This window comes from Hemicordylus capensis, chromosome 1 (genome assembly GCF_027244095.1).
Source record: "Hemicordylus capensis ecotype Gifberg chromosome 1, rHemCap1.1.pri, whole genome shotgun sequence".
Lineage (NCBI taxonomy): Eukaryota > Metazoa > Chordata > Lepidosauria > Squamata > Cordylidae > Hemicordylus > Hemicordylus capensis.
In genome coordinates this window covers 150146203-150171382 of record NC_069657.1, presented here as the reverse complement: position 1 = coordinate 150171382, position 25180 = coordinate 150146203, and the positions used below count along the sequence as shown (strand labels likewise).

At 46.6% G+C, this 25180-nt stretch overlaps 1 protein-coding gene across 1 annotated transcript in view; it reads left to right on the top strand.

Annotated features, from left to right (window-relative positions):
• CTDSP1 (CTD small phosphatase 1) overlaps positions 1-24726 on the top strand; it is a 30865-nt gene extending 6139 nt beyond the window's left edge. Inside the window, exons 2-7 of the mRNA XM_053283241.1 lie at positions 11488-11636; positions 13601-13702; positions 14991-15047; positions 17738-17830; positions 18481-18666; positions 19878-24726. Of these exons, the coding sequence (XP_053139216.1) occupies positions 11488-11636; positions 13601-13702; positions 14991-15047; positions 17738-17830; positions 18481-18666; positions 19878-20006 (716 nt within the window). The 3' untranslated portion in view covers positions 20007-24726. The remainder of the gene's footprint in view (positions 1-11487; positions 11637-13600; positions 13703-14990; positions 15048-17737; positions 17831-18480; positions 18667-19877) is intronic.
• The last annotated feature ends 454 nt before the right edge of the window (positions 24727-25180 follow it).

Below are 25180 nucleotides of genomic sequence, written 5' to 3'. Positions count from 1 at the left end.
TACCTGCCTTGGACGATTCTTTTGCTCCTGAGGTGTATATAATGTACACAATCCAGCCAAAGTTAAGCAAACTTTCATCCTGCCGATCTTGTTGTGAGATTGAGAACTTGACTGTGTGCTTAACTTCCTTCCCTGAAGGACTTAAAAGTGCTCAAGTCTGCTTGGATTGTCGCCAGTGTATTTTTTAAAGCTTAGAAGTGGCTTCTTAGAAGCATTCCTGGGATAAATGTGAGAAGCAACTTGGATCGAGAAGCCAGGGAGAGGGCACTGAGTTGCCCGAGATGACAGTGAGAATCGGCCAGCTACTAGAACCGGGAAGAGCCTTCCCCAACCACTAGAGCACACGCCTGTCCTTTAGGAAATCTTATCCTGGGCAGCTTGATGTTTGAACCCTTAATTGAGTAACCTGTGAAATTTGTTTCTGTGTCTCCACCTAGCCTGCAGGAGATGTTTGTCTGTATAGTGACCAAGTTCAGTAAGTTACAGAATGTCTGTAGGGGAATCACCTACCCACTGCAATTTCTCTGAGGCCCAATATGGAAAAAAATGTAGGTCCAGTTGATACTGCAAGATACTGGTGAGGGCTGCATGCTATATCTAAACTCCAATGTTGTAACTTTCCCCTTTGTTTACCACAATATTGCTAGTTCTGTTTCCAGTTCTTAGCTTTCCTTTTTGCCATCTGAAAAGAAGCAGGCACCTTAGGGTGCAGCATCTTGCGGCTCCAACTCTTCAAACGATTTGTAATACCTTCCTTATGTCTTATTTTAAATTGAATCCCTTTTGAAAACTTCAGCAAAAGCATGCAATTTGATGTCCCGTTAATTGAGCTATACATAAAATGCGTCTCATTCTTCCAGCAGTAAATGTTGGAATTGCTCGGTCGGTCGGTCAGTCAGTGTGACTCATATTTCAGGCCCACCCCCCTGCCCCTGTTGTTGGCTGTTTGTTTTTGTGTGTGTGGCTTCAACATTTCTAGGATGTTTACATCTGTAAGTGGGACATCAGGGTTTTTTGTGCTGGGTTTAGATTCAAGGACAACAGCAGAGCCTAGGAGCTGGGTGGAGATTTGCATAATTCTGACCTACTTGATTCTGGCTGTTGGGCCTCCTTTTGCTTTCACTAACCAAGTCGCAGTTCAGGGTGGTCTGAGCAGTGCGACCTTGAAGTGACCCTTCCAAGGATTGTGCCCCTTTGTGTGGCAGGATGAGCGGAGCAAAACCTCTGCCTGAACTGCTCCTCTGTGAGGACTGAAGGTCATTCCAGGCTTGTCTGCATCCAATTGTTCCTCTGTAGTTGCAGCTCAGAACAAAATGTTGCCTTTCCTTCTGTGGGGATTTTGAAGGACCTGCCTCTTTCAGGCACAGTATTGTTCTAGAGAATCCTCCTTCAGGCTAGGGAGCTAAACTTACTAATCTCAAAGATCCTCACCTGCTGAATTGATCCGCAAGGCCCAGTTAGTAGATGCAGAGAGACCCGTGGAGGGTCCGCTTATAATGCAAGTGGATAGGTGGGATAGGACCCCATGTCGCAAGCCATTTTATGAGCATCTCCCATATGATCTGGATGGGTTTGAACTCTCCCAATGCAAAAATTGATTGCAAGCATGTGAGGAGCTGCTAATGCAAACAGTTGATCACACAGCCCCACCCACATCACAAATGACCACCCTTCCTTTGCTTAGAGGCAATTCACAGATCTTTTGGTATGCAGTGTCTGCTTGGCTGCTGCCATGCCCATTAGCAGGGAGGAGTTGGCCGTCCATCAAGTGAAGGTTTGACTGTTTAGTATGCTCACTGCTCTCAGAATAGTTGCAGCTGTAAGTAAAGGTAAAGTTGTGTCGTGGAGTCGGTGTCAACTCCTGGGGACCACAGAGCCATGTGGTTTTCTTTGGTAGAATACAGGAGGGGTTTACCATTGCCATCATACTCCCGCACAGTATATGATGCCTTTCAGCATCTTCCTGTATCACTGCTGCTCGATATAGGTGTTACCCATAGCCTGGGGAACAGACCAGCGGGGATTCGAACCAGCAACATCTTGCTCCCTAGGGTTGCTTCCCTGCTGTGCCATTAGGTGGTTCTGTATGTAATTGGGCTACTGCAGAAGGAAGGTGGTACTTTCATAGAGTTCTTATGATTTCCACACACCTGATGCATGGCCAGTACCAGAGGTCACTAGCCAGGTAATTGCTGAAGCCCAGAGACTTGTGAAAGACCCACCAAGACAACTGCTCTGCCATTTTCACTTTGCCTTAGGCTCCCAGGTGCACTGGAATCAGCACACACACACCCCCGGCCCCCACTGCTCCAACCTTTCTGGAAGAAAGTGAGAACATCCCATTGCCAGCTCTGCTGCATGATGCAGAGGGGAAAGAGCCAGGATCTCGTGTGTTGTGCTGGACTCCCTGAACCGGGGCCAGTTCTGTATGGGGCATAGGATATGGAGAGAGTAGTGAAAACTGGGAAGAAGAGGTGTTAATGTGCTCTTCTTGGCTTACCAACAATTGTGTGGGGCAATGTCTGGCATATGTATGTAGGGGTGAGGGAGTGAGTTCAAATCTCATCTTGGCTATTATTTTATGCTCACCCCCTACCCTCTATCTAATACAAATATAATAAATACGGACCTACTTTTTAGGACTGTTGTAAGAATTACTGAGAGGTTGTCTTTGGAAATTTGGGATGCACTATTTAAAATACTAAGTAGGGTTATTTATTTACTTCAGATATTTTTATACTGTCTTTCAAACAAATTTCTCAAGGTGGCTTACAGATAAAATAATCATAAAACAAGCACCATTAAGTAATGTTAAAACAGCAGATAAAACTGGCAGCTAAAAATAAAACTTTAAAAGGCCTGGAAGAATAAGAAGTTCTATAAGTGGAGCAGAAGGAGAGGGCACAGGATGAGAGACCAGTAAACTCCTGTTTCCTGCCAGACTTCCAATGCTCTTTAATCTAGCCTCATCTCCTCTTTGTTAGCATCCCAATCCTGGGACTTTTGATTTCCTCAGTGTAACACAGGTTGCTGTATGCTGTGGTGCAAAGATCTCAGATCACTTTCCTCAGCAAGCAAGGGACCGGAAGAGGTCGATCTGGGACATCAGAGATATCCTGTGACCCAGGATCGGATGGGTGGGGATGTCTTTTCCCCATTCAACAAGTGCCAAAAGGCAAGGAACCCCTGCAGGGCCATGGAAAAATATCTCCCCCCAAAGGGGGAACTTTTCAACCATTCTCTGTCCCACTTGAAAACCTGTCTGTGGGTCATGAAGTAGGGATTTCTGGTCAATGGACTGGTGGGCCATGAGGCTAGATAGCTGGATCCCTTCCCAACTCTGGGAGGCCAGTGGCCCACAAAAATGAGTTGCTTCTTTTGCACCACGTATGGAAGTGATCTCATGAGAACAGAGACCACACCATTTTCCTAGCCTGGGAAATCTTGTGAGAGCTCAAAGCTGCCCTGTGGAGAACCTTAGGGGCCTAAGGTGGAGATGAACCCACAGGGTCAAGTGGAGGGCAGGTGCAGAGAGGAGGGCAAGGAGGAGATACCTTTCACTAGGACTCCTCTTCCACTTTCAAGGACCATGCAGCAACCAAGAACGGCATGAGCATGGGCAAGCTGCTGTCCCAGCCTTCAACTTTCCAGGCAGTGTAGTTTGTGTCCTATAGCTCTGTCAGCCCTGCTCTGCCCCTCCCAACCATACCAAGGAGCCAGCGTGGTGTAGTGGTTAGAGTGCTGGACTAGGACCGGGGAGACCTGAGTTCAAATCCCCATTCAGCCATGAGACTAGCTGGGTGACTCTGGGCCAGTCACTTCTCTCTCAGCCTAACCTACTTCATAAGGTTGTTGTGAGGAAAGTATGTATTACACCGCTCTGGGCTCCTTGGAGGAAGAGCAGGATATAAAATGTAAAATAATAATAAAATAATATGGGCTCTGTGCTTCCAGCCAGGATTTCTTTGCTCATGACTTCCATTTCTTCCACTTCGGGTTGGTTAATATGCCAGATCCTTGTGCAAAACCCCACTGGTTGTAGATGTAAGGGGAAAGAGTGGTTATTTTATCTTCACATCTGCTACCTGCTATGCAGGACATTCTCCCTTCTTCAGTGAGATGTGACAGTGATCTAACTTGCATGGTGGAAAACCAGGCATCCTTCTGCAGCAAGTCAGATAGCTAACCAAGTCTCCATGTAGACACATTAGGAATATACCAAATATGGTTAGATATCTTTGTGTATTCCCACCTAACGAGCATTGTCTTGAGGATGTAGTTGCTCAGAGCATGGTCACACACTGGAATTTGTGGCTGTCATGCAGACTAAGTTATTCAATAGTTCTCCTTACAAACTCTAAAGGACTACTTAATTTCAGTAGGAATACTCAGGAGTAACTTGGTCTGCATGTCAACCTGTGTTTTTCTTAGATACAGCCACATGAACCTTGGGGTGTGTTCATTTTTCTTGCACTCATGCACAGATGAATCCACAAGGTCCACATGATCATTCAAATCTAAGCTTAATGCGGTTTACCAACATTAGTATGATTGTGCAGACCCATGCCAAGGCAGGAATCTCAAATTAATCTCGAGCCATAAGCCACCTTGGCATGGGTTCACACAATCATGCTAATGCCGATAATCCACATTAAACCTAAATTTGAATGATAGTGTGAACCAGGCCAAAGTTTGGGTGTGTGGGAAATGGTTAAATTTTGTTGGGGGTTGAAGATGGGCTCATTTGTAATTGTTTGGCCTTGGCCATGTTTTAATTAGTGAAATGGAGCTTTGACAGACAATTTTTCCCCTCCCATTATAGTGTTGCAATACTGGGCCCTATCCTAGAGTATTCTGACAGGGGTCTTTTTCTTAAAATCCGCCATCTTGAAAACATACAGTGGTCACACACATTATAAACACTTCCCCTTTAAAACTGTATTTTGTGTTTGTGTGTGTGTGTGGGAATTAGTGGACAAACAAGCCTGATTTCCAAGCACAGTAATCGAGTATTATCAAATGGATTTCATTCTAACCCGTGATGTGACTTTGATGGTGAAAGAAACAGAAAGTAGGCTCCATTGGTTTTACTTAAACTAATTGTTTAATTGTATGCAAATTGCTTTGAGAGACCTTGGCCTGAAAAATGGTATATAAATACATCAAATAGCATCTGGATGCTTGTGTGGACATGCTGCATCACCTTATAGGTTACAAGAGAATGTGGATTCCAGTGCAAGCAAATTACTTAATGGTATAAGCAAAGCAATCCCACTCCCCACAAAAAGAAAAGCAAAAGCTGAACCACCATCCAACACACACTTAAGCTGTTTCACCTTAGCAGCCTTAAACACATCTAATGTTGGGTTATGGCTTTGACATATTACCTATTTCTGTTACTTCAGTTAGACAAATTCACGGATGATGAGTTGGTCATCATGGCCCAAGGTCACTGACTAGATGGAACCTCCATGTTCAGAGGCAGTCTGCCACTGAATACCAGTTGCAGAGGGAGCAGTGGTGAGAGAGAGGGTATGCTTGTGAGCTTCCCAGAGGCATCTAGTTGGCCCTCACTGGGAAAACTGTATATAGAGCGGTATATAAATATTCGTAGTAGTAGCAGTAGTAGTAGTAGTAAACTAGATCGGATCTGCACAGCTTTGGCCCTCCAACTGTTGTTGGACTACAGCTCCCATCATCCCCAGCCACAGTGGCCAATAGGCAGGGATGATGGGAGCTGTAGTTCAACAGCAGTGGAGGGCTGAAGTTGTGGACCTTTGGTCTGATCCAGCAGGGCTCTTCTTGCATATGGCAGGCCTGCCCACCAAGCCAAATACAGCCCATCAGCCATGTATTGTGGCTACTAGATGTGTGATGATCCATCATCATTCCACCATTTTACACTGTAAGGAAGGCAGCAAAAACAGTACATTGATCAAGTCTCTGATAGGCTGCCATCTATGGCTGGTGGGCTGTGTTTGGCTTGGTGAGTCACAAGTTTGGCAGGTTTGTTGTAAAGCAAAGTGTTAAATTGTAAAGATTATTTCCTTTCTGAATCCATCCCTGCTGGTTTGAATGTCCTCTTTTGAGGATCCTGTGTGGTCACTTAATCTGCATTCTGTGCTCTGAGTACCAACCAGTCTTAGATTTGCATATTCCACTCTGGTGAAGGAATTTGTCCATGCAATAGAGATGGTGTTCTGGTTTGTTCCTCCTGGCAACTCCTTTTGCTGCTGGTCTAACGGTCCCAGTTTGGGTTGTTGATTCTGCTATTTGAATGGTTATTTGACCATGTGTGTGTATGTGTTGGAATGTAAGGGTAGTTTTTAATTTTCTAATGTAGGGCTTGAAAAACACTTCAGATCCATAGGTGTCAACATCTGTTTTGAGGGAGAGTAAGCATCAGATTTTTTGGTATGAGTCTTGTACAGGAGTGTTTTGGTTTTTGTTTGTTTTAAATTGCATACTTCCATCAACTTTCTAAGTTCCTGACTGGGCCCCAGTACCTGTGATAGTAGTAGTAGTAGTAGTAGTAGTAGTAGTAGTAGTAGTAGTAGTAGATATTCTCCCCAGACTTGCTGTGACCTTTGATAATTTGCTATTATAGAACCCTTGCTGTTGGTAATCTTGGTCTCCTGCCATGAGCTCCTGTACAGTGGCTTGTATTGAATTATAGCATTTCTGGGATTTATTTGGGGCATTAAAGAGAAAAGTGCAAGAGTGTGATAATACTAAACTGTAGAGGTGCTAGTATTTATAGGAAGCTGCCTTATACTGTGCTGAGTCTACACTGACTAACAGTGGCTTCTCTAAAGTTTCAGGCTAGAGTTTTCCCCAGCCCTACCTGAAGATGCCATGGATGGAACTTGGGACCTTCTGCATGTAAAACACATGTTCTACCACAAGCCATTCCGTTGTAGCATGTCAGTAGCCAATGTGATGCTTTCCAATGCATTTCTTTTCAGATCTAGGAAGGCTCAGTGTACATTTTGGTATTCACATTCTCCCTTATCAATAATGGTATTCTGGTTGGCCATTGTGGTTGGTCTGAACTTTTTTTGGAAGATCTGGGGACCATTTCAGCATTTAACAGGTGGCTGATCTATTACCTTGCATTTGATGTTTCGGCAGTTGTTAAAACAGTCATGCTTGACACCCCAGCAAATGTCTAGATGGTATTTTAGTTCATGATATGGCTCTCAATATTTTTGTTAAGGCTGAATAAGTGATTAGATGAAACTGGTTTCCTCACTGCTATGTTTTGGATACCTTAGTTCACATACCCCCACCCCCCGCGTTTTTTAAAAAATGAGATTATGCAGTTTCCTTCCAGTTGCCCCTGACAGCAAACAAATCAACCCACAAAATAGGGGTTTTTAAAAAAAGGAAATTAGAATTAAACATGAAGGGGGATATTGTTGCCCCCACCCCATGCACATTTACAGTTTGCACCTGCCAATCAAAGAACTTGGTTTTCCTAATACAATATACCAAATGTCACAATGGTAACTGGCTGAACAAAAGCAAACAGTTCTTGAGATTGCAAATATGCTGGCATGGGAACCGCTCGTCACCTCTGGATCAACATGTGCAATAAATTGCCACTTTGTCTTTTTATCGTTGTGGTGTTTGTCCCCAAGGGCTGCTTCTATAGCACCTTTCAAAGGCAGACATGGAAACCAGCATTTACAATGGTGCAGGATTTTGAAGGCTGTGGGCTTGCATTGTGTTTGTGTCATTACAGTAGATAGATAATATCCCCTCTACCAATGTGATTTCTTTGATGATCTCTTTTATGCAAAGGCATCATCTAGGGCAGGAGAAGACAACCCTGGGCACTCCAGCTGTTGCTGAACTCCAGCTGTTGTTGAGCCACAATGTGGCTGGGGATGATGGGAGTTGTAGTTCAACAACAGCTGGAGTGCCAAAGCTTGCTTATCCCCGGTCTAGTGGCTGGTTCCTAGGATGCAACTACCTGTGACAGCAGCAGAGCCTAAAGCAAATCCTGCCAATTCCCTGCAAAGCATCAGAGTGGGGGCATTTTCAAAATCCCTCCCCAGCCCATGCACAAAACATTTTTAAAGCTCCTCCCCCCACCCCTCCACCCCAAGGGTTACTTCTAGTCATAGGGCCCCACTGGGAGGCAACAGTGTGGGCCAGGAGAGAGTTTAGCTTTTCCTTCCCACCTGCTTGTGCAGCCTTTCATACCCCACTGTTTCCTAAAGATTCCGCTACAGACCCAATTCTGCACTCTGATCTGCTACATTGCATCTAGTTGGGCCCTCACTGGGTGGTAAATCTGTGTTGAGCCTGCCAGTGGAGATTCATCCACTGAATGCTCCTCCCTAGGAGAAGTATCCCTGCATATGGAACACTAGCTTGTTAGGCAGTGGGCTAGGATGGAACCGAGGGAAACTCCCTGTTCGATCCAGGAACATCCCACCACAGCACCTGCCATTTAAAGTGTCCAGTCGCAGCTTTACCATCTCAGGGAGAAGAACTAGGCCAGAATTAAGGTCTGTCAGCATCAAAAACACAGATACATCCCTCCTTGCACACAAGACCCAAGTTTGTGAACCCATGCAATAGGGCAGGGCTGCACAACTGTGCCCCCCCCTGCAGATGTTGGATGGCAACTCCCTGACTATTGGCAACGGGGGCTGGGGATGGTGAGAGTGGTAATTAAAAAACAGCTGGAGGATGGAAGTTGTGGAGCCCTGCAATAGGGAAAAGTTCTGGTTGTGAGTTGGCAGCGGAGAAGTAACTGGCCTAGGGAGCAAGAGGTTGCCAGTTTGACTCCCCGCTGATATGATATGGGAAACACCTATATGTTTTCCAAACCACGGGAAACACTTATATCGGGCAGCAGCGATATAGGAAAATGCTGAAAGGCATCATCTCATACTGTGTGGGAGGAGGCAATGGTAAACCCCTCCTGTATTATGCCAAGAAAACAACAGGGCTCTGTGGTCACCGGGTCTACATCGCGTCGACGGCACAACTTTACCTTAGTGTCTGAATGCAATAGTGGATTAGGTGACTCTATGATCTGATCTAGCAAGGCAGTTCTAATGTTGTTTTTTATGGGAACCCCTCTAGCTGCCTTCATGTTGAGATTTGTTCCTGAGGATGGGAGATGGACTATAACAATGCAGCTCAGAGAAGAGAATGGGCGAGGTTCTCTCCTGCCCCCAAGTTAGTTCCCACTGCTCAGATCTGAATCCTGTTCATCCGGTTTTGAAATAGATTTGGAAGCAAAATTCAGCTGCCATCTCTGGACCTTGCTAGGTTAGCAGAGGGTTTGCTACTTGGGGCTGGCTGAAGTGGGGAGTGAACTTGGAAGGACAGGAGGTTTGGTGATTAAAATTTCAGACCTCCACAGAGGTGGGGACAGAGAAGGGCTGTCTGTGAATCCAGAGCAGAAGTTCTGGAGGTGAAGGAGCTGCTAATCCCTTCACCCTTCCTTGTCTGGCTGGTTTCCCCTGGGGCTCCCTCCCACCCCCTCCTCCCCAGTGCCAGTGCCTTGACCTCTGTGATTCAGGCCATCCAAGAGTAGCAAGAATCTCATTATCTGGGGCCAGCTTAGGGAGAGGGAGCTGCTCACAGCAAAAGGATTAGACGAAAAAGTGAATTTAATCCATAGCCTTGGAGATGGCGTGTGATTAAAACTGCCTCGTGTTCTCCTGGTGCCCAGAGCATGTGTGAAACAGAAGGTAGATCACAGTGTCTTTTCCATCTGTTTGGAACCAGGAAGGGGAGTCTATGAAGAGGTAGGAAGAAGATATGGCTTTGTATGGGAGGCAAAAGAAAGGACCCCTGTGGAGCATCTGCTTCTTTGTGGAGAAAGCCAGAAAAATCAAAAGAGTTCCTGATTCCTGAAAAGTCTTGTACCAGCCAGAATTAGAACATGTTAGCTTGGTTATCATCCTTACAGCCCCCACCTCTTGTCCAGTTTCTCTGCCTCACTCTAGCCTCCTCCCTCTCTTGCACTAATCTTATTTGGAGTTCTGAATAGTGTTCAGTTTTCCTCCTCCTCCTCCATATCACACCCACAGGCTTACTTTGCTTGGCACTTCCCTGTCTTTCCCCCAAAGAGACACATGTAGACTGGTACCTCTCCTTTTCATCAAAGGCCCAGCCTGCCTGATACTGGCCTCTTGCCACCCTTAGTCTATTCAAAGGCATTGGCCTGTTTTGTGCAGTAACTCTGGCCTTGATAAATTTTCTTTGGATCTAGGAATCAGCCCCCAAATTTAGGAAATTGTCAGTGGGCATTTGACAAAATTTCTGGATTTTGTGATGGACATTGTGGAGGAGGAGGGTAAATGGGCTTCTCTTTATTCCCCTTATAAGTTACATACTTGGAACAGAAGCAGGGCTGCCTGGGATAAATAAATATTTTATTAAATATTGCTACCTCTGAATATCCTAGTTTAGGAGCCACAGTTAAATTTCTAGGTGCCATGGCTCCCTGGCACCTGGGATTTGTCACGCCCTGCAGGAACTCCTTACCCATCTTTCCTTCTAACAAACAAGATGCATGAGCCTATCTAGCTAAAAGAGTCGTCATCTGCTGTCAGTGACTGGTTGAATCAAATATCCACTGAAGACCTATATGCATCAGTCATAGGGGAGGTGGTAGACCACCTGCTTTGCATGCAGATCCCTGGTATCTCCAGGTGGGCCCTGGAAAGGACCCTGCCTGAAACCTTGGTGAAGTTAACCATACTGAGCTAGATGGACCAATAGCCTGACTCAATAGAAGGCAGCCTCCTGTGTTTTTTCGCCCTTGTGGTGGAAATGTTTCCCACTGAGTGAACTTGTGGAAGGAATCCACAGTCAGTCCTGGTTCTGTGGCACATGCATTCCTCTCCTGTATGTACCCCTGGGCATTCTTAACTGAAGAGGGGCTTATAAGCTTTAAAAATACGTCTGAGTAGTCAAAAACACACATACACAAAACTGCACTTTCACATGTAAAGTGCTTTAGGTGTCTGTCTTTAAATCCTAACGTCCGTCAGGGGTCCCCAGATGTCACTGTCTTTGGCCCTTGTGGCTGGGTATCAGGGTAGTTCAACAACATCTGGGAACCCAAAGTTGGGAGGCCCAACCTATGAAGAGAAGGGAAAGTTGCCATGCCTTGGCAAGTGGCCTTCATCTGTCATGCTGCTTGTCAAGCTCTTGAGGCATGTGGAAGAGGGCAGTTGGTTCTCCCTCTCCACTGTGTCCAGAACAGCCCACTTCTGATCCTCCTAAAGGGACAAGAAGATAAGACACGCAAAAGGGAAAGCTGAAGGACTGCATCTTCGACGTTGGTAGAAGCTGCACTGTGTCTTGCCTGTGTGGGTGGAGCTTTTGTTGTGGGGGAGATCCAAAGAGTCCCTCCCCTTGTGTGCAATTGAAACTGGGGGGGCGGATTGATTACTGAAGAGGGTTAGACAGGATAGCCCTGCCTCTTCATTTCCACTTGTCTCTGTCCCCCTGCAGGTGCTCAGAACCTCTCGCCTTCCAAGAAGCCCAGGAACCGCAGCATCTTCCAGTCCCTCTTCTGCTGCCTTTGCCATGACAGTTCGGAGCCTCTCCCCGTCAACAACAATGCCCCGCTGCTGGTGGAGGAAAATGGCTCAGTGCCCAAGGTAGGCCAGCTATCTGGCTGTTTTCTTGCCCCATGCCCACTGGGAGGCCTGAGGATGGTTTCATCTCTGGGAATCATGCTTTACAGGCTGTGGTTGGCCTCTGATGCTCCTCCTGGTTGACTACAGGAGACCAGATTTCACAGATGAGAGAGGAATGTTGCCTTACTGTCCCTGAACCCATTTAATGACCATTTTATCTCTGGCAAAATTCCTGGGCCCCTTTTATCTGATGCTAAAAATGTTCACACAGAGTAGCTGGTGGAGAGCACTTACAAACGTTAATGGGTTCAGTCAAGTGGGAAAAAGCCCCACACTCTTAGCAAGAGACTTGGGAGTGCACACTTCAGATCATGTAATTTGTATTAGGAGCCCTTTAAAACACCGTGATCACCCTGTTGCACTTGAATCAGGGTACTTAACTTCTGTACAGGCAGGGAAGTTTTCCATCTTACAACCCAGACATGGGAGAGAGGCCTTCAAATCTCCCCATGAAGCAGGAGTCAAGGCAGCTACAGCTGCTTTCCCACCCCCTGGTCTTTCCATATGCCCCCTCACTCCCCTGCTGCTGAGTGAAGCAGGACTTCAGGCGTGCTGCTCCACAGATAAAGAAGGAGGCAGGTGACCGGACTGAGGAGGACCTGGGGAAGAAGAGCCCCCTCCTGCCTTGTCCCTTGTTACTTTGGGAAGTGTAAAGGTCTGGGTGTCCAGTTGCAAGGCAACAACCTTAGCTAAAGAACACGTGTTTTCACCCCTTCTCCTGAAGGCTCTTTTGGGGATGGAAGGGGTCTGATTTGCATTTGTGTTGAGTACAGAGCCAAGGAGTAGCAACTTATTCTAAAGCCATAGATCTAAATAATTTCCCTGCCCTCCCCCTTACTTGCTGAGTCGACTTCCAGGTCTTTCCTGAGCGTTTCTGTCCTCATGGCATTAAACCTCTGAATGCCAGTTGCTGGCAAAGGGGTGTGTGTGTGTGTGTGTGTGTGTGTGTGTGTGTGTGTGTGTGTGTGTGTAACCTCATGGGAGGGCTGTTGCCTTCATTTCTGCTGGTGGGTCATTTAGCTGGCCATGGTGAGAGCTTGAATTCTGGACTTGTTTGGCCTTTGTTCTGATCCACCAGGACTCTTGTGTCATTTCCCAAGACATGTAGTTTGATGCCTGCTGAACTTGGGCTAGCAGAGTAGAAGGCCTCTCCAGTCATTGGTGCCGTTTTCATCCTGCAGTGCACAGGGACCCAAGAGAGATGCTACATAGGCAGGGTTTTTGTTTAGGCCAGGCTGCTGACCAAGCCACAGAGATGACTAGAATATCTAACTGCCCAGAGCTGCTAAACTACCCAATCAAAGTGGAGGGCATTTAGTGCCTTGATCCTTGCAGTTAGTGCCCTCTGGTGCCCATTTGTGTAACTGCAAATTCCCACCTAATTTGTTTAGTTTCAAAACAGGTTTTATCCTTCCCTATTATTTTAGGATTCACTCAACCCTAGCTTTCCCCACAAAAGCAGAGTTTGTTGCTGTAAATCAACTTTAGAATGGGAAACATAAGAAAAAGGAACTTTGAATGGAAAAAATAACACACACACACACACACACACACACACACACACACACACACACACACACACACATCTTTCCAGCTCCATACTGTCTTGGGCCCAGCCCTTACTCCACAGAGGACCCATGATTGCAATCTTCATGCCAGCCACAACATCCCCTAATACTAGTTTGGAACTTTGGGGTCAGAACCTCCAGTGCTCTCTAGCATATAAGGAGAGGGCCAGTGGTCTTCGATGCCTAAATATTAAGAGCAGAAATTCTGGAGTGCCTTTGAGGCATGGCATGCTGGCATGCATGAATGCATTTTGACCTCCTCCCCTCTTATGCTAGTTGTCAGGGGAGGAGGGATCTGGAGGATTGCTCTGAAGGTTCTAACAAGGCTTCCTCCTGCATGCATATGTGTCTTTGCAGGCTACCGTCAAATACCTCCTGCCGGAAATCAAGCCTCACGATGCCAGCAAAATCTGTGTGGTCATTGACCTGGATGAGACATTGGTGCATAGCTCCTTTAAGGTCTGTCTTTTCTTAGACCCTCTTCCTTGCACAGCTGACGGCCTGGTCTGGTCCAGCTTCTAGCCTTTTGCTGAGTCTCACCATGTAGACAGTGTAATCCTCTTGCCTTCCTGGATGGAATTTGAGGCAGGATTTGGGATGTTAATTCTTAGCCCCGCTCTCCTTCCATATCCAGGAATGGAATCCAGAAGCCAACGGTACAAAGAGGCACCTTTCAGAGTGGTGCTTCTCTCTCTGTTGAGCGGGGAGAGAGCAACTGGCCTTATTCATTCCCATCCCAACATCTCCCCAGTATCTGTTTATGGTGCCTACCTTGTGTTTCTTTTTATATTGTGAGCCCTTTGAGCGGCAGGAAAGCATCTTCTCCTGGTTGTTCGTTTTTCTCTGTAAGCCACTTTGAGAAAATTTTTGCAGAAAAGCAGCTTACAAAAGATGGTAATAGTAATAATAATCGTAATAGAATCGTCAGTCCCATCCATTACCTGTCTAATCCACTGGTTCTTCCCTTCCAGCCCAGAGCTGGGTACAGAACTCGGGGAATATGTAGTTCCCTATCAAGCCAGAGAACTTGCTCAACCAGCGTTGCCGAGTAAATATATTAATATGCTATGATATTGGTTTTTATGATATAATTTGGTTGCTCAGTTTCATTCCCCCAGTCATGGAAATTAGGCTTTTTGTGTTGGAAAAGGTGGCATTTGTGTCTGCTTCTTTTCCTCTGCTGGGATACATTTGACCTGGCTGCCCTTCTCCTGCAGGCCCTGAGTCCTGGTTGTGCTTTGCCCAGAAATAAGCCCACCCTCCGTGCAATTTGGAACTCTTACTCCCTCTCTGCTGTTGGTTTATCAGTTGCTACTGGCCATTTTTAGAACTGGGGGTAAACTGACTCCCAGCCCTGTAGAGAGAATGCAGCTTCCGTTCCCACTGACCGGGGTGTGCTGCTGCAGTGTTCCCTGTGACAGGGATTCCCAGATGTTGTTGACCACCACGCCAATCATCCCCAGCTGCAATGGCCTTGGGGATGATGGAAGGTTGTAGTCCGCAATGCCTGAGAACTGCTGTTACAGGGAGCACTGATGAGCAGTCATTCCACTGGGGTAGTGGGGTGGAACATGGGCTCCTGGGAAGGCAGGGGACTGAAGCTCACCTAGTTGGCTGTGTGGCCAAACTAGCCCAAGGTGGTTCGAGGGAGCATCAGTCATGGTGGTGCCGAGAGAGGGAGGGAGCATAGGCATCCTGCTGAGGAGCGCTAACTCACAGACTCTTCATATCTCTCCTCCCTTTCCAGCCGGTGAACAACGCAGACTTCATAATCCCAGTGGAGATTGACGGGGTGATGCACCAGGTATGGGACACCATGGGAGGAGAGGGATTGTGGCCCAGACGGTGGCATTGGCAGTGTGTCCTGGGATGGGGGGCAGGTTAAACTGCCAAAGATAACTATGGGATGGGGGACTCGGGCAGAAGCCCTGCCCAACTCAGCCAGGGGTGGCTGTGATGAAAGGTGGCCAGACTGAGCTTCTACCACCACCATCTTTGACATCGTTCTGGACCTGCCCTCCATCCTTGCAAAGGCCGTGGCCAGGTTCAAGTAATCCAGGATAGGCTGTGGGTACTGCAGTCAGCCTGTTCTCGATTACTTGGCCTTGGAGGCAGCCAGCAGCACTAGCCTGGTGGAGATGACAGCTTTATTCATCAGCCCTAATGAGCACACTTCTCCTATGCCTTGAATGGCTCCTGGTGACTGAGCCTCGCCACACCATTTCAAATCCCAGAGTTTGCCACATCTCCGACTGGGCAGTGGCTCTAACTTGTTAAGTTGTGGACAAGAATTTCTGGCTGATCCCTCCTTCCAAGGACACTTTGCCCATGGGCAGGGCCAGTGCTACCATTAGGCCAACTAGGCAGCCACCGAGGGCGCAAACCTCAGAGGGGCACAGAGTGTATCAAACCAATCAAAATGATTTGCGTGCCAAAATATTTTCTTTTGTATTTGAGAAAGAGATCCAAAAATTGATGTATTATCTATTTTTTGCAATTTAAAATAAATTTAGCAGTTTCAAGTTTTGTGCTTTTCATTTTTTCTACAAAACATCTGTTTTTGAAAACTGAAGTTGAAATTTTTTGGGAGGCGGGAGTGCAAGTACTTAGCCTTGCTTAGGGCGAAAAATAGCCTGGCACTGGCCCTGCCTGTGGGTCAAACACAGTATACTGGGTAGAATCGGGATGCTGAAAGAGGCTTCAGACAGCCTCTCTTAGGTTAGGTTCTTGGATTCCTGAGGCTAGCACGGATCTCTTGAGCTAGTCAAGAGACCCATTTGACTATTCAGAGGCTGGGATAATTGAACCCTAAACCATCCCTTGCAGCCTGTCTGAGATCTTGGAACTCCAATGCCCCTTCGGATAGCTTGCTCCACTTGCCTTTCTGTTCTCAAGGGCAGAAAACCATTGCTTAATCTGTGTCGTATCCTCCTTTTCAAATCTATGTTCTACCTCTGCAGTTCTGGAGAGCAACTGATTTTTGTCACAAGTAGCCAGGATACTGAATTTGATATGATTACCATCATATTTTGAGCACAAAGTATATCTATCTAGAACAGATGTAGATAAGAATCTTTCTCTCTCCCTCTTCTTTTTTTTAAAAATACCAACACAACACTTAGTCGTCTTAGTTAAGAAGAACCTGGTAAAGTGCAAGCAGTATCTCCTGAAAGCTCAGAAAGCTTAAAAAAATTGGCTGGTCCTTCCACTGATTATGTTAAACTGTCTTAACCCAGATTTCTCATCTGCCTGTGCACATAGATTCTTACACACTTCTTTTTGTCCATCCTGTCCCAAACTCCTTCTAATTCTATGAAAATCTCCACCCATTATTCCACTGGAATGAATTCTGAAAATTACACATACATGTGAATGTTACCTGGTTTCCATGATCACAGTCCTAAATTTGGGGGTTTCTGGTTTCTTTTATTGGAGTGGTCTGTAATGTACTCTGCTGAGAAATGCTTTCTGGATCTGGTTTACTTGGAGCCAGGTGTTCTTGGTTCCTTTGCCTGTACTTTTCCGTGAAAAGAGCCAAACTGAGTTAATGCACTCTGGTTCAGATACAAACCACAATTGCCTCTCATCAGGCCTACCAATGAGTAAAATTAAACAAGTGCCCCTTTCAGCTGCTTGCATGACTAGAAAATAATCTGGCAGCTTCAGGGTATTTTAAAGAGGGATGAGCTAAACGTTACCTGTGCTCTTATCCCTTCAGGTTTAATGTAAGAACAGCTTGTGCTTGTGTAGAATACTCTATAGTGTAGAATTGTGCTTGTGTAGAATACTCTATGCAGGTATCCATACTCCTAACAGTGTCACCTCGTGTATCTTGTCAGAATATAATGTGTGGTCTGGTAGATCCTTTTCTGATACTGCAGAACTTCTAACTCCATCAGGCTATTGAAATGTGCTGCCCCTGCTCTGTGCATTCCCAGGCACTTGCCTTGTGGCTCAGCTGTCCTTTCTTGGAACAGCCAAGCCCAACAAAATATCCTGCCCTGTTGTCACTCCTCACATTTCCAGCCTGCACATGTCAGCTTGCAATCTCTCCTAGTTCAATCACCTTTTCCAGGATGCCCCTGCAGGTGCTTTCTGACTTTTCATGCCACGGGCAGATAGCAGTAGGTTGGAGGCAGAAACCGTCAAGTTGGAAGCTACATCAACAGGTGGCTTAGATTCAGGAAATCCTTCCATGGCCACCACAGACAGGTGCGCATTAGAACACTTATGGAAGAATCTTCAGGAAGGGAGGTTCTGCACTATCCCTGGGCAACTTGTTCTATTGTCCAGCCTTTCTTGCAACCTTTCTTGGTTTTTTTATTTTTCCAATACCCAACTTATCCCTGCTCGGGAGAGGGCAGCACCACATGGCACCATGGTCCACTTTGTGGACCAAGAAGGTAGGATGTGGACTCCCCATTTCTTAACTTGTTAGTGTGCCGATTTGTGCCCCCTGACCCCCATCCCCATACTCTCCCTTCCCCTCCCTAGGTGTATGTGCTGAAGCGACCCCATGTGGACGAGTTCCTCCGGCGGATGGGTGAGCTCTTTGAGTGTGTGCTCTTCACTGCTAGTCTGGCAAAGGTGAGATTTCCCCTTGTCCCCCTCCCACCTCCTCACTTGATGAGCATCCAGTGATCCCTCTCAATCAGGATGGTTACCTCCACCTAGGGAGACTGAAGCAGAGGGAAGAAAAAATAAGGCAGAGTGAGCAAGGGGAGAATTTAGACGTCCCAGCATATACCATTTTTAAAATTTAAATCTCACTTGACCATACATTCCTCTCTAGGAACTAGGAAACATAGCTCTCAGTGCCTTGCTTCCCTACTGTAAGCTGTAGTTGAAGAAAAGGTTGTCTTGCTGTCCAGAAGTAGAGATAGATTATGTCATCAGGAGAGAACAGCCGCGCATGTGAGTTGTAATAAAGCACTTTGAAACCCCAGACCTGTCCAATTTAATGACAAGCCACTCCCTTATTTCCATTGGGGGGAAAATCCTACTTGGTCTTCTCTCTGCTAGACCCCACCCTCCTACCCAAGATAGGGAAGAACCTAGGAATCCTGGGAAGAAGCATAGTTACCTGCTGAGATGGGAGGAACTAAAATAGAATACTCCACACTGCATGCTTCCCAAAAACTGTAATGTCGTCTTCATCCCTTGCACCACAACGCAATACACCCAGTGAGAATAGTCAAAACAACTTTTATTTACCTTTCTTTCTCTTCCACCCTCAGTATGCAGACCCTGTGGCTGACCTGCTGGATAAGTGGGGAGCCTTCCGCACCCGCCTCTTCCGCGAGTCGTGCGTCTTCCACCGTGGGAACTACGTCAAGGACCTCAGCCGCCTGGGCCGTGACCTGACGCGTATCATCATTGTGGACAATTCACCTGCTTCTTATGTCTTCCACCCTGATAATGCTGTAGGTACCAGCAGCAAGTCTAGAGAGTCTTGGGGGTGGGGGAAGAATAGATTTTGCTTGGGATCTTGCTTCCCCCACCCCACCCCCCATCTTGCTGCAGAGCTGGGCACTAACCCTGTTGAACAAGGCTGAAAAGAAACGATTGCAGAGCAGTGCATATGAGTCGGCTTCCTGTGTGGTGGGAAGGATGGTGTATTTCTCAGACCATGAAATAATTGGGTCCAGGGCTGTCCTTAGGGTGGGGCAACCGGGGTGATTGCCCTGAGCCCAATGCTAGCATAAGCCCCGTTCTGGGCACACTGCATATGTGACTCTTGAGTATTTAATTTAAAACAGATTGGGGAATTTGTTGGGTTTTAATATATTTTTAATTTTTAAAAACCATCAAAAAGTCCTATTAGTGGCTTGTTTCAAGGCATAACATTATAAAAACTTCTGGAACAAACAATATATTATTCATATATAGTTATAAATGCACTATGCTCAAGTTGATTTGCAACCCAGAAGGTCTGAGTAAGAACTGTGAAGCATGTGTGTGCGTTTTATTTTTATTTCTTTAGAAATGCATTGTATGTCCAAGCTGGTTGGACATGTCCAAACACCTCACTCACACTATTTACACTGTATGTCATCTGTCAGTATTATTCTGTAATGAAATGAAATGTTAAGGAGGCCCCCGCACATGCTGATTCGCCCCAGCCCCACACACCCCTAGGGACGGCCCTGATTGTGTCCTGTATGGTAACATAGTCTCTTGGGTAGATGTGGTTCTTTTTTGCAGAAACTCTTCCCCTTCTCGGGGGATGCTGCTACCTCTGGGTGAACTTGTCGTTGATGCAAGGATCCCACAACTGAGACCAAGATGCATCTGTTTCTGAAGGCAGGATGCCTTGGTAGGCTGGGGACACTTGGTCAGGGCTGTGTGTTTAAACATCCAGATCCGCTGCTGTGGCATCTTGTGAAATATTTCTGGGACACAGGACTGTTAACAGAGAGATCCTCCACCTGCTCCCCAGACCTGAGATCCAAAAAGAGCAGTGTATCCACCACTAGGGTGGAGCTGCTGGCAATAAACAGCCTCTTGCAAAGCAGAGGCTGCTGAGTATACCACGTTCTGTTGCCCACTCTAAGAATTGCTCTCTCTGGTAGCTCTGTTTTAAGGAATGCCAGCCAATAGCCTCCTAACCTCTTCCCTTCTCCCTCCCTGGCAGGTGCCTGTGGCTTCTTGGTTTGACAACATGGCAGACACGGAGCTTCTCGACCTGTTGCCATTCTTTGAGAGACTCAGCAAAGTGGATGATGTGTATACAGTGCTAAAGCAGCACCGGACTAGCAGCTAGTGACCACAGAGGGTCTTTGGGCAGGGGAAGAAGGGGTGTACCCCGTCTCCGCTGCTTCCTTCTGTTGAGCAGGACAACCTGCTCCTCCAGCCAAGCATTGCAGTGCACAGGAAACCCTGCAGGGGGCGGCAGAGAGCACTCGTTCCCATGGGGCACCAGGACAGACACCCGTGTCTGAATGTGACCTTGAGAGGAAACCTCCTCACTGCTATGTTTATATAACGGTTTCTCCCTCTTGTATTATGAGCTGTGAGGACCATGACCCCAGCCCATTTTCCCCCTCACATCAAGTGGGACCAAAACTGAGGCCCCTTCCCCTCCAGCCAAGGGGTCAAACCAGAACCCTGACACATTTTCCTATCACCACCAGGTTCAGGAGGCTGCACAAGAATGGGCCCCAGGTGCCCTCTCCATCTCATTGTCCTTGATTTCCCTCTGCTCCTTTATAGATTTTGAGCTCTAGATTCAGGGGTAGGGGCTTACTGACTCTCCTGCTGTACTGCTGCGGGTGGTTACTGGCAATATGAACAGCTGGGGAGACCCCAGGGGGAAGGTTTTTCCCATTGGTGTTGGAGAGGAACCTAGGAAAATAGGCAGAGCTCCTGAGAGAGCTGAAAAGGTTTGGGGAGGTACAGAAAGAGGCTAGAACTGGCAAGAGCTTTGGCTGTGTTTGTGAAAGGGATTGAGCTTCTGCTTCATAAAAAAAAAAGGCCTAGCTGATGGTTTACACCTAAAGTTGGAGGGCTGTTTCTTCCCTAAACTGGACAGGCTACCTGTGTGGGCTGAGCACAATAGGATATATTGTTCCCTCAGAAACAGCATCGCTGACAGTGTCCAGCTATTGCAAATACGATATCTGTCATGGGATAGATATGTGCTTGGATATGCTTTTTGCTTCTCATTTAAATATTCCCTGTAGGAGGGGAAATTTTCATATTTAGTATAGAACGTCTTCCCTAATGGAAGGGAAAAAATCCCAAGCCTCACTTAACTTTCTCTTTGAATGGGGTGGTAAAACAGAGGAGTAGGAGGAGGTGTTTCAGTGGGAGGCACAATTCCCCACTTGGAGTAAAGTTAAGTGCCTATGTCAGATTGGCCAGTTTGACACTCTTCTAAGAGCCTTAGAAGGGAAAGAATGGCCAATCCAATGGCAGGAGCCGCCCTAGTTCCCACCCACAGCCCAATCACAGTCTGGCTTTACCCCATCTTTTCCATTGTCTGGAGGCAAAGCCTCAGGTTGGTTCTGTGACTGGCTGGAGCAGAGGAAGATGGTTTATTATATCAAACACTAGTTTAGGGGAGGGACCGAAGTGAGATGGGGCCAGAGTGGCCGCTGAGCTGGTTCAGAGCAGATGTGGAGTTGGCTGAAGGGGAAGTATGCACTGTTGGTTATATACTAAAGAGGAAGGTTGCCACTTAAAACAATCAGCTTTGGCCCAGAGCAAATTCTTCAAGATCCTGAGACTTAAGTGTGTGGTTGGTGGTACTGCCCTATACTATCCAAATGAGGCACATTCTGATTTTCCTTCTTGAAGCCTTCCACATCCTGTGCCAGCCCCTGGCTTCTCCTAGGCCCATTCTTTGCTTTCCTTAACTCTGCCCTCCCAGTGCCTGTGACCAGAAATAATGGTGGATAGGCTGGATAGGGACAGAAGGGGGACCTTTTCCCTTGTCTCTGTAGCTTTGTCTCCTACGTTTTAGTGCCTTCAAACCCCACAGTCTCCCTACCTGGGTGGGATCCAGGGCTTGAGATGCTACTGTTGCCTGTGGACTATAGTTTGAATTAACTCCCCTTCCTGGGTTTATGGGGGAACTTGTGCCTTTAGAAGTGGTGGACCTGCCGGTATCATTGAGAGAAAGTGAATGGATGCAGTGCCGTGTGATGTTGGTGGATGAGACCTGTGCTTTGTCACCAGCCCAGACATTCCAGGTTCCAGCAGCTGTGAAGCTGAAATCCAACTGGCCCTTCCTGCTAATTATGTTTCTTCCCACCTCCTCCAGGAGCTTTGAAAGCTCCTTTTAACAGGAGCGAAACTTGAGCCAGAATGGAATCATCTCGGTCCTCCACCAACCACCCCTACAAGATACGGATTTGTCTCAGTTTCTCTCCAGTGCCACCTTGAATTTGCCTTAATTTTTTAATTTTAATTTTTTGGTGGGGGCGTTTTTGGATACAAGAAATCCTTGTGCCTTTTACTGTTATTCTAGGCTATTTGCTAAAGAAAGGGCATGATACAGCAGATCTTTAGAGCCTTATCCCATGTCGGGATGGGACATTTAGGGATAGGAGCAGACCTCGGCGGTCAAAGTGGCTCATTTAGTGGCCTGTTGGTGTGGAGTAGAGGTCTACATTGGACCTCACTGCCAGGGAGCAATTGAGTGAACACATTTGCAAACGACCACAGTACCATGCTGAACTACCTTCATAATGGATCAAGACCAGTTGAAGTACCTCATTGCTGCCAGAGTGGCCTCACCAGGTGAGTCCATTTAGCCCATTACTCTGCCTTTTATTGGAGGTAACAATACAGTTTTTAGCTAAGTCTAGACACTTGCTGAGCATGAGGTTACATTCTCTGGATCTGTCCTTCAGAAATGTGTATGTTTGGTTTAAAATTAAGTTAAACTGGTGTCATCTCTCAGCAATGGGTTCTGCTTCTGCAGATCTCTGATGTAGTGGGTGAATACATTTCTGGTTGGCTTTTGGGGATTTCTTTTAAAAACTTCTTAAATGTTCCTGGCCTTTAAAGAATTTGCCAGAGAAACCACAACCACAATGTGGCCCTTCCCTTGCCCTACACATCCCAATCCTACTTGAGCTAAGAGGTGAGACAGAAGTAGTTTTAGTACTCTACGGAAGTCCCCCCAACGGAATCTCTTAACCCAAGGGGGGAAAGTTCTTAAAGTGGTTCATGTATGAAAAAGGTGACTCCCTGTCCCAAAATGCGTCACAGTCTAAAAAGAGACACATGGGAGGCACCAGCACCAGCCGCTGGAGGGACTCTGTGCTAGGCTGAACAGTGACAATTGCATCTCCCTTCTAAACATAAGAGCCATCACTTTGAAAGGTGCCTCTCTGCCCAGTTAGGAAGTATTTTTAATCACCAGTTGCCTTTTCTTCACTGGCCTCTGTTCATCCAGTGTTCTCCACTGGCGGACATTGTATTCTCTGAACTGCATCTAATTCGATCTAGTTTCCCCACCTCCACTGCCCTAATCTAAGGGTGTAGTGCCATAATTGCAGTGCAAGGGAAATGCTTGGTTCTTTGCACATAATGTTCAGCCATTGCTCCGTTCTGGCAGTCCTCCACTCATGGCCCACCAGCCCCCGCAGATAAGCTGCTCTGTTTCTGAGGTTCATCCAGACAAGCCCTCTGTGTGGGAGCTGCCCCTCCCCACATTCAGGGAGACGGGATTTTTGCTTGTTTGATGGGAAGTGGGAAGAAGAATTCTAACCGGGCACATTTTAGATTATATAAATATGTATAATGTGTATATATTTTAGGAAAAACAGGAAAAATGCAGGGCGGAGGGTGGGAACCATGGGAGGATTTTTATAGCTGTATTTTTAACAAATGTTCCTGGGAGATGGTAATTATTTTTTGTGTGATTGGTTGTCATTATTCCTGGTGTACAAGGAAATGTGGTGGGAGTGATTTGCCCATGAATTGACATCTCCACCAGGCAACATGCTCCCTTTCTCCAAATGCTTGCTGCTTTCGCCACCTTTACCTCCCCACCACCACCTACCCAGGATATCCACGGGGCAAAGGCATGAAATGTCCCATGTAGTATTCCATAACCTCAGTGTTACCCGTTTAGTTTGCCAAAGGTTAAAAGAGCACATAGATTCAACTCTTTTAAACCCTTGGGCCACTTTCAGTTTGTTTTTTTTCCTGATCTGCATCAGATCTGGAATGCAATGTTCGATCCTGGGAAACGAATGGGATGGGGCCGTAGCTCAGTGGCCGAGCATCTGCTTGGCCTGAATGAAGAAGGCCCCAGGTTTCCTCCCTGGCATCTCCAGGTAGGGCTGGGAGAGACTCCTGTCTGAAAACTTGGAGGGCCGCTGCCAGTAGACAATACGGAGATAGATGGACCAGTGGTCTGACTTGGCATAAGGCAGCTTCCTATGTCCCTATGAAGAAATTCCTTCACATCTTTTCTTTTTTCTTCCATCAACTTGCCTTCCTCTCCCTGCCTCCACCTATTTTTAATTTTTTTTGTAATCTCAGCAGGGGTTGGGTACAGATTCAGTGCCAGTAACCAAGTTTGAATTCTCTGTTCAACACAGTATTTGAAAGCTCAGCACTTTAGGGGGGCGGTGGGCAGGGGGGGAACATGATGCTCTGAGTGCCAACTGAAAGCTGCAAAGCACCACAAGTTGTCCACAAGACACGTCAATGCAACCATTTTGACACTGCCCCCTTGTGTTTCCTGGGCTAGCAGAGGAACGTCCAAACTAGATTCTCTTGTCTAACATCTCCTTTGGTGAGTAGAGTGTTTGCCTTTTCAAGTTATTCCGCCATGCCTTGTCTCCCCAAGCGATTGCATTTGGAGAAGGAGCTGTTCCCCGCCTACATCTGTTCAGACTCTCACTGCATATCTGTTGACTACAAGCTGATCTTTAACAATGGAAGAGTGAGAAATTGCAGATCAAAGTGCCTTCTCGTGTGATTCAAACTAAAATAATCTTTAAAGAAAAACAGTTGCGAACCCATGACAACAGTGTCTGCCTTTTTGTATAGCATAAAACATAAATGGTTATTGCTATTTAAATAATGGACTAAGACAGGGGTTCCCAGCCTGTGGTACTCCAGATGTTGCTGATCTACAACTCCCATCATCCCTAGCCACAATAAATTGTAGCCGGGGGTGATAGGAGTTGTAGTTCAGCAACATCTGGAGTACTACAGGTTAGGAACCCCTGTCTTAGTCCATTATTAGGCCCCTGGACTAAGATGACATTCAAAGCAGGTAAGGCAATTATTTTTTTGGTCTGCTTTTTCTTAAAGTGGAATCTATGGAGGTGAATGGGTTACAAAGCTCTGTAACACACACACATACCCCAATATTTTTCCTGTGTGACATTAGAAGTGCTGATGGGATCTAAATTGGCTTTGACTGTCCAAGAAAGATCTTGGGCACATCAGTCTCTGAAAGCATTGACTCTG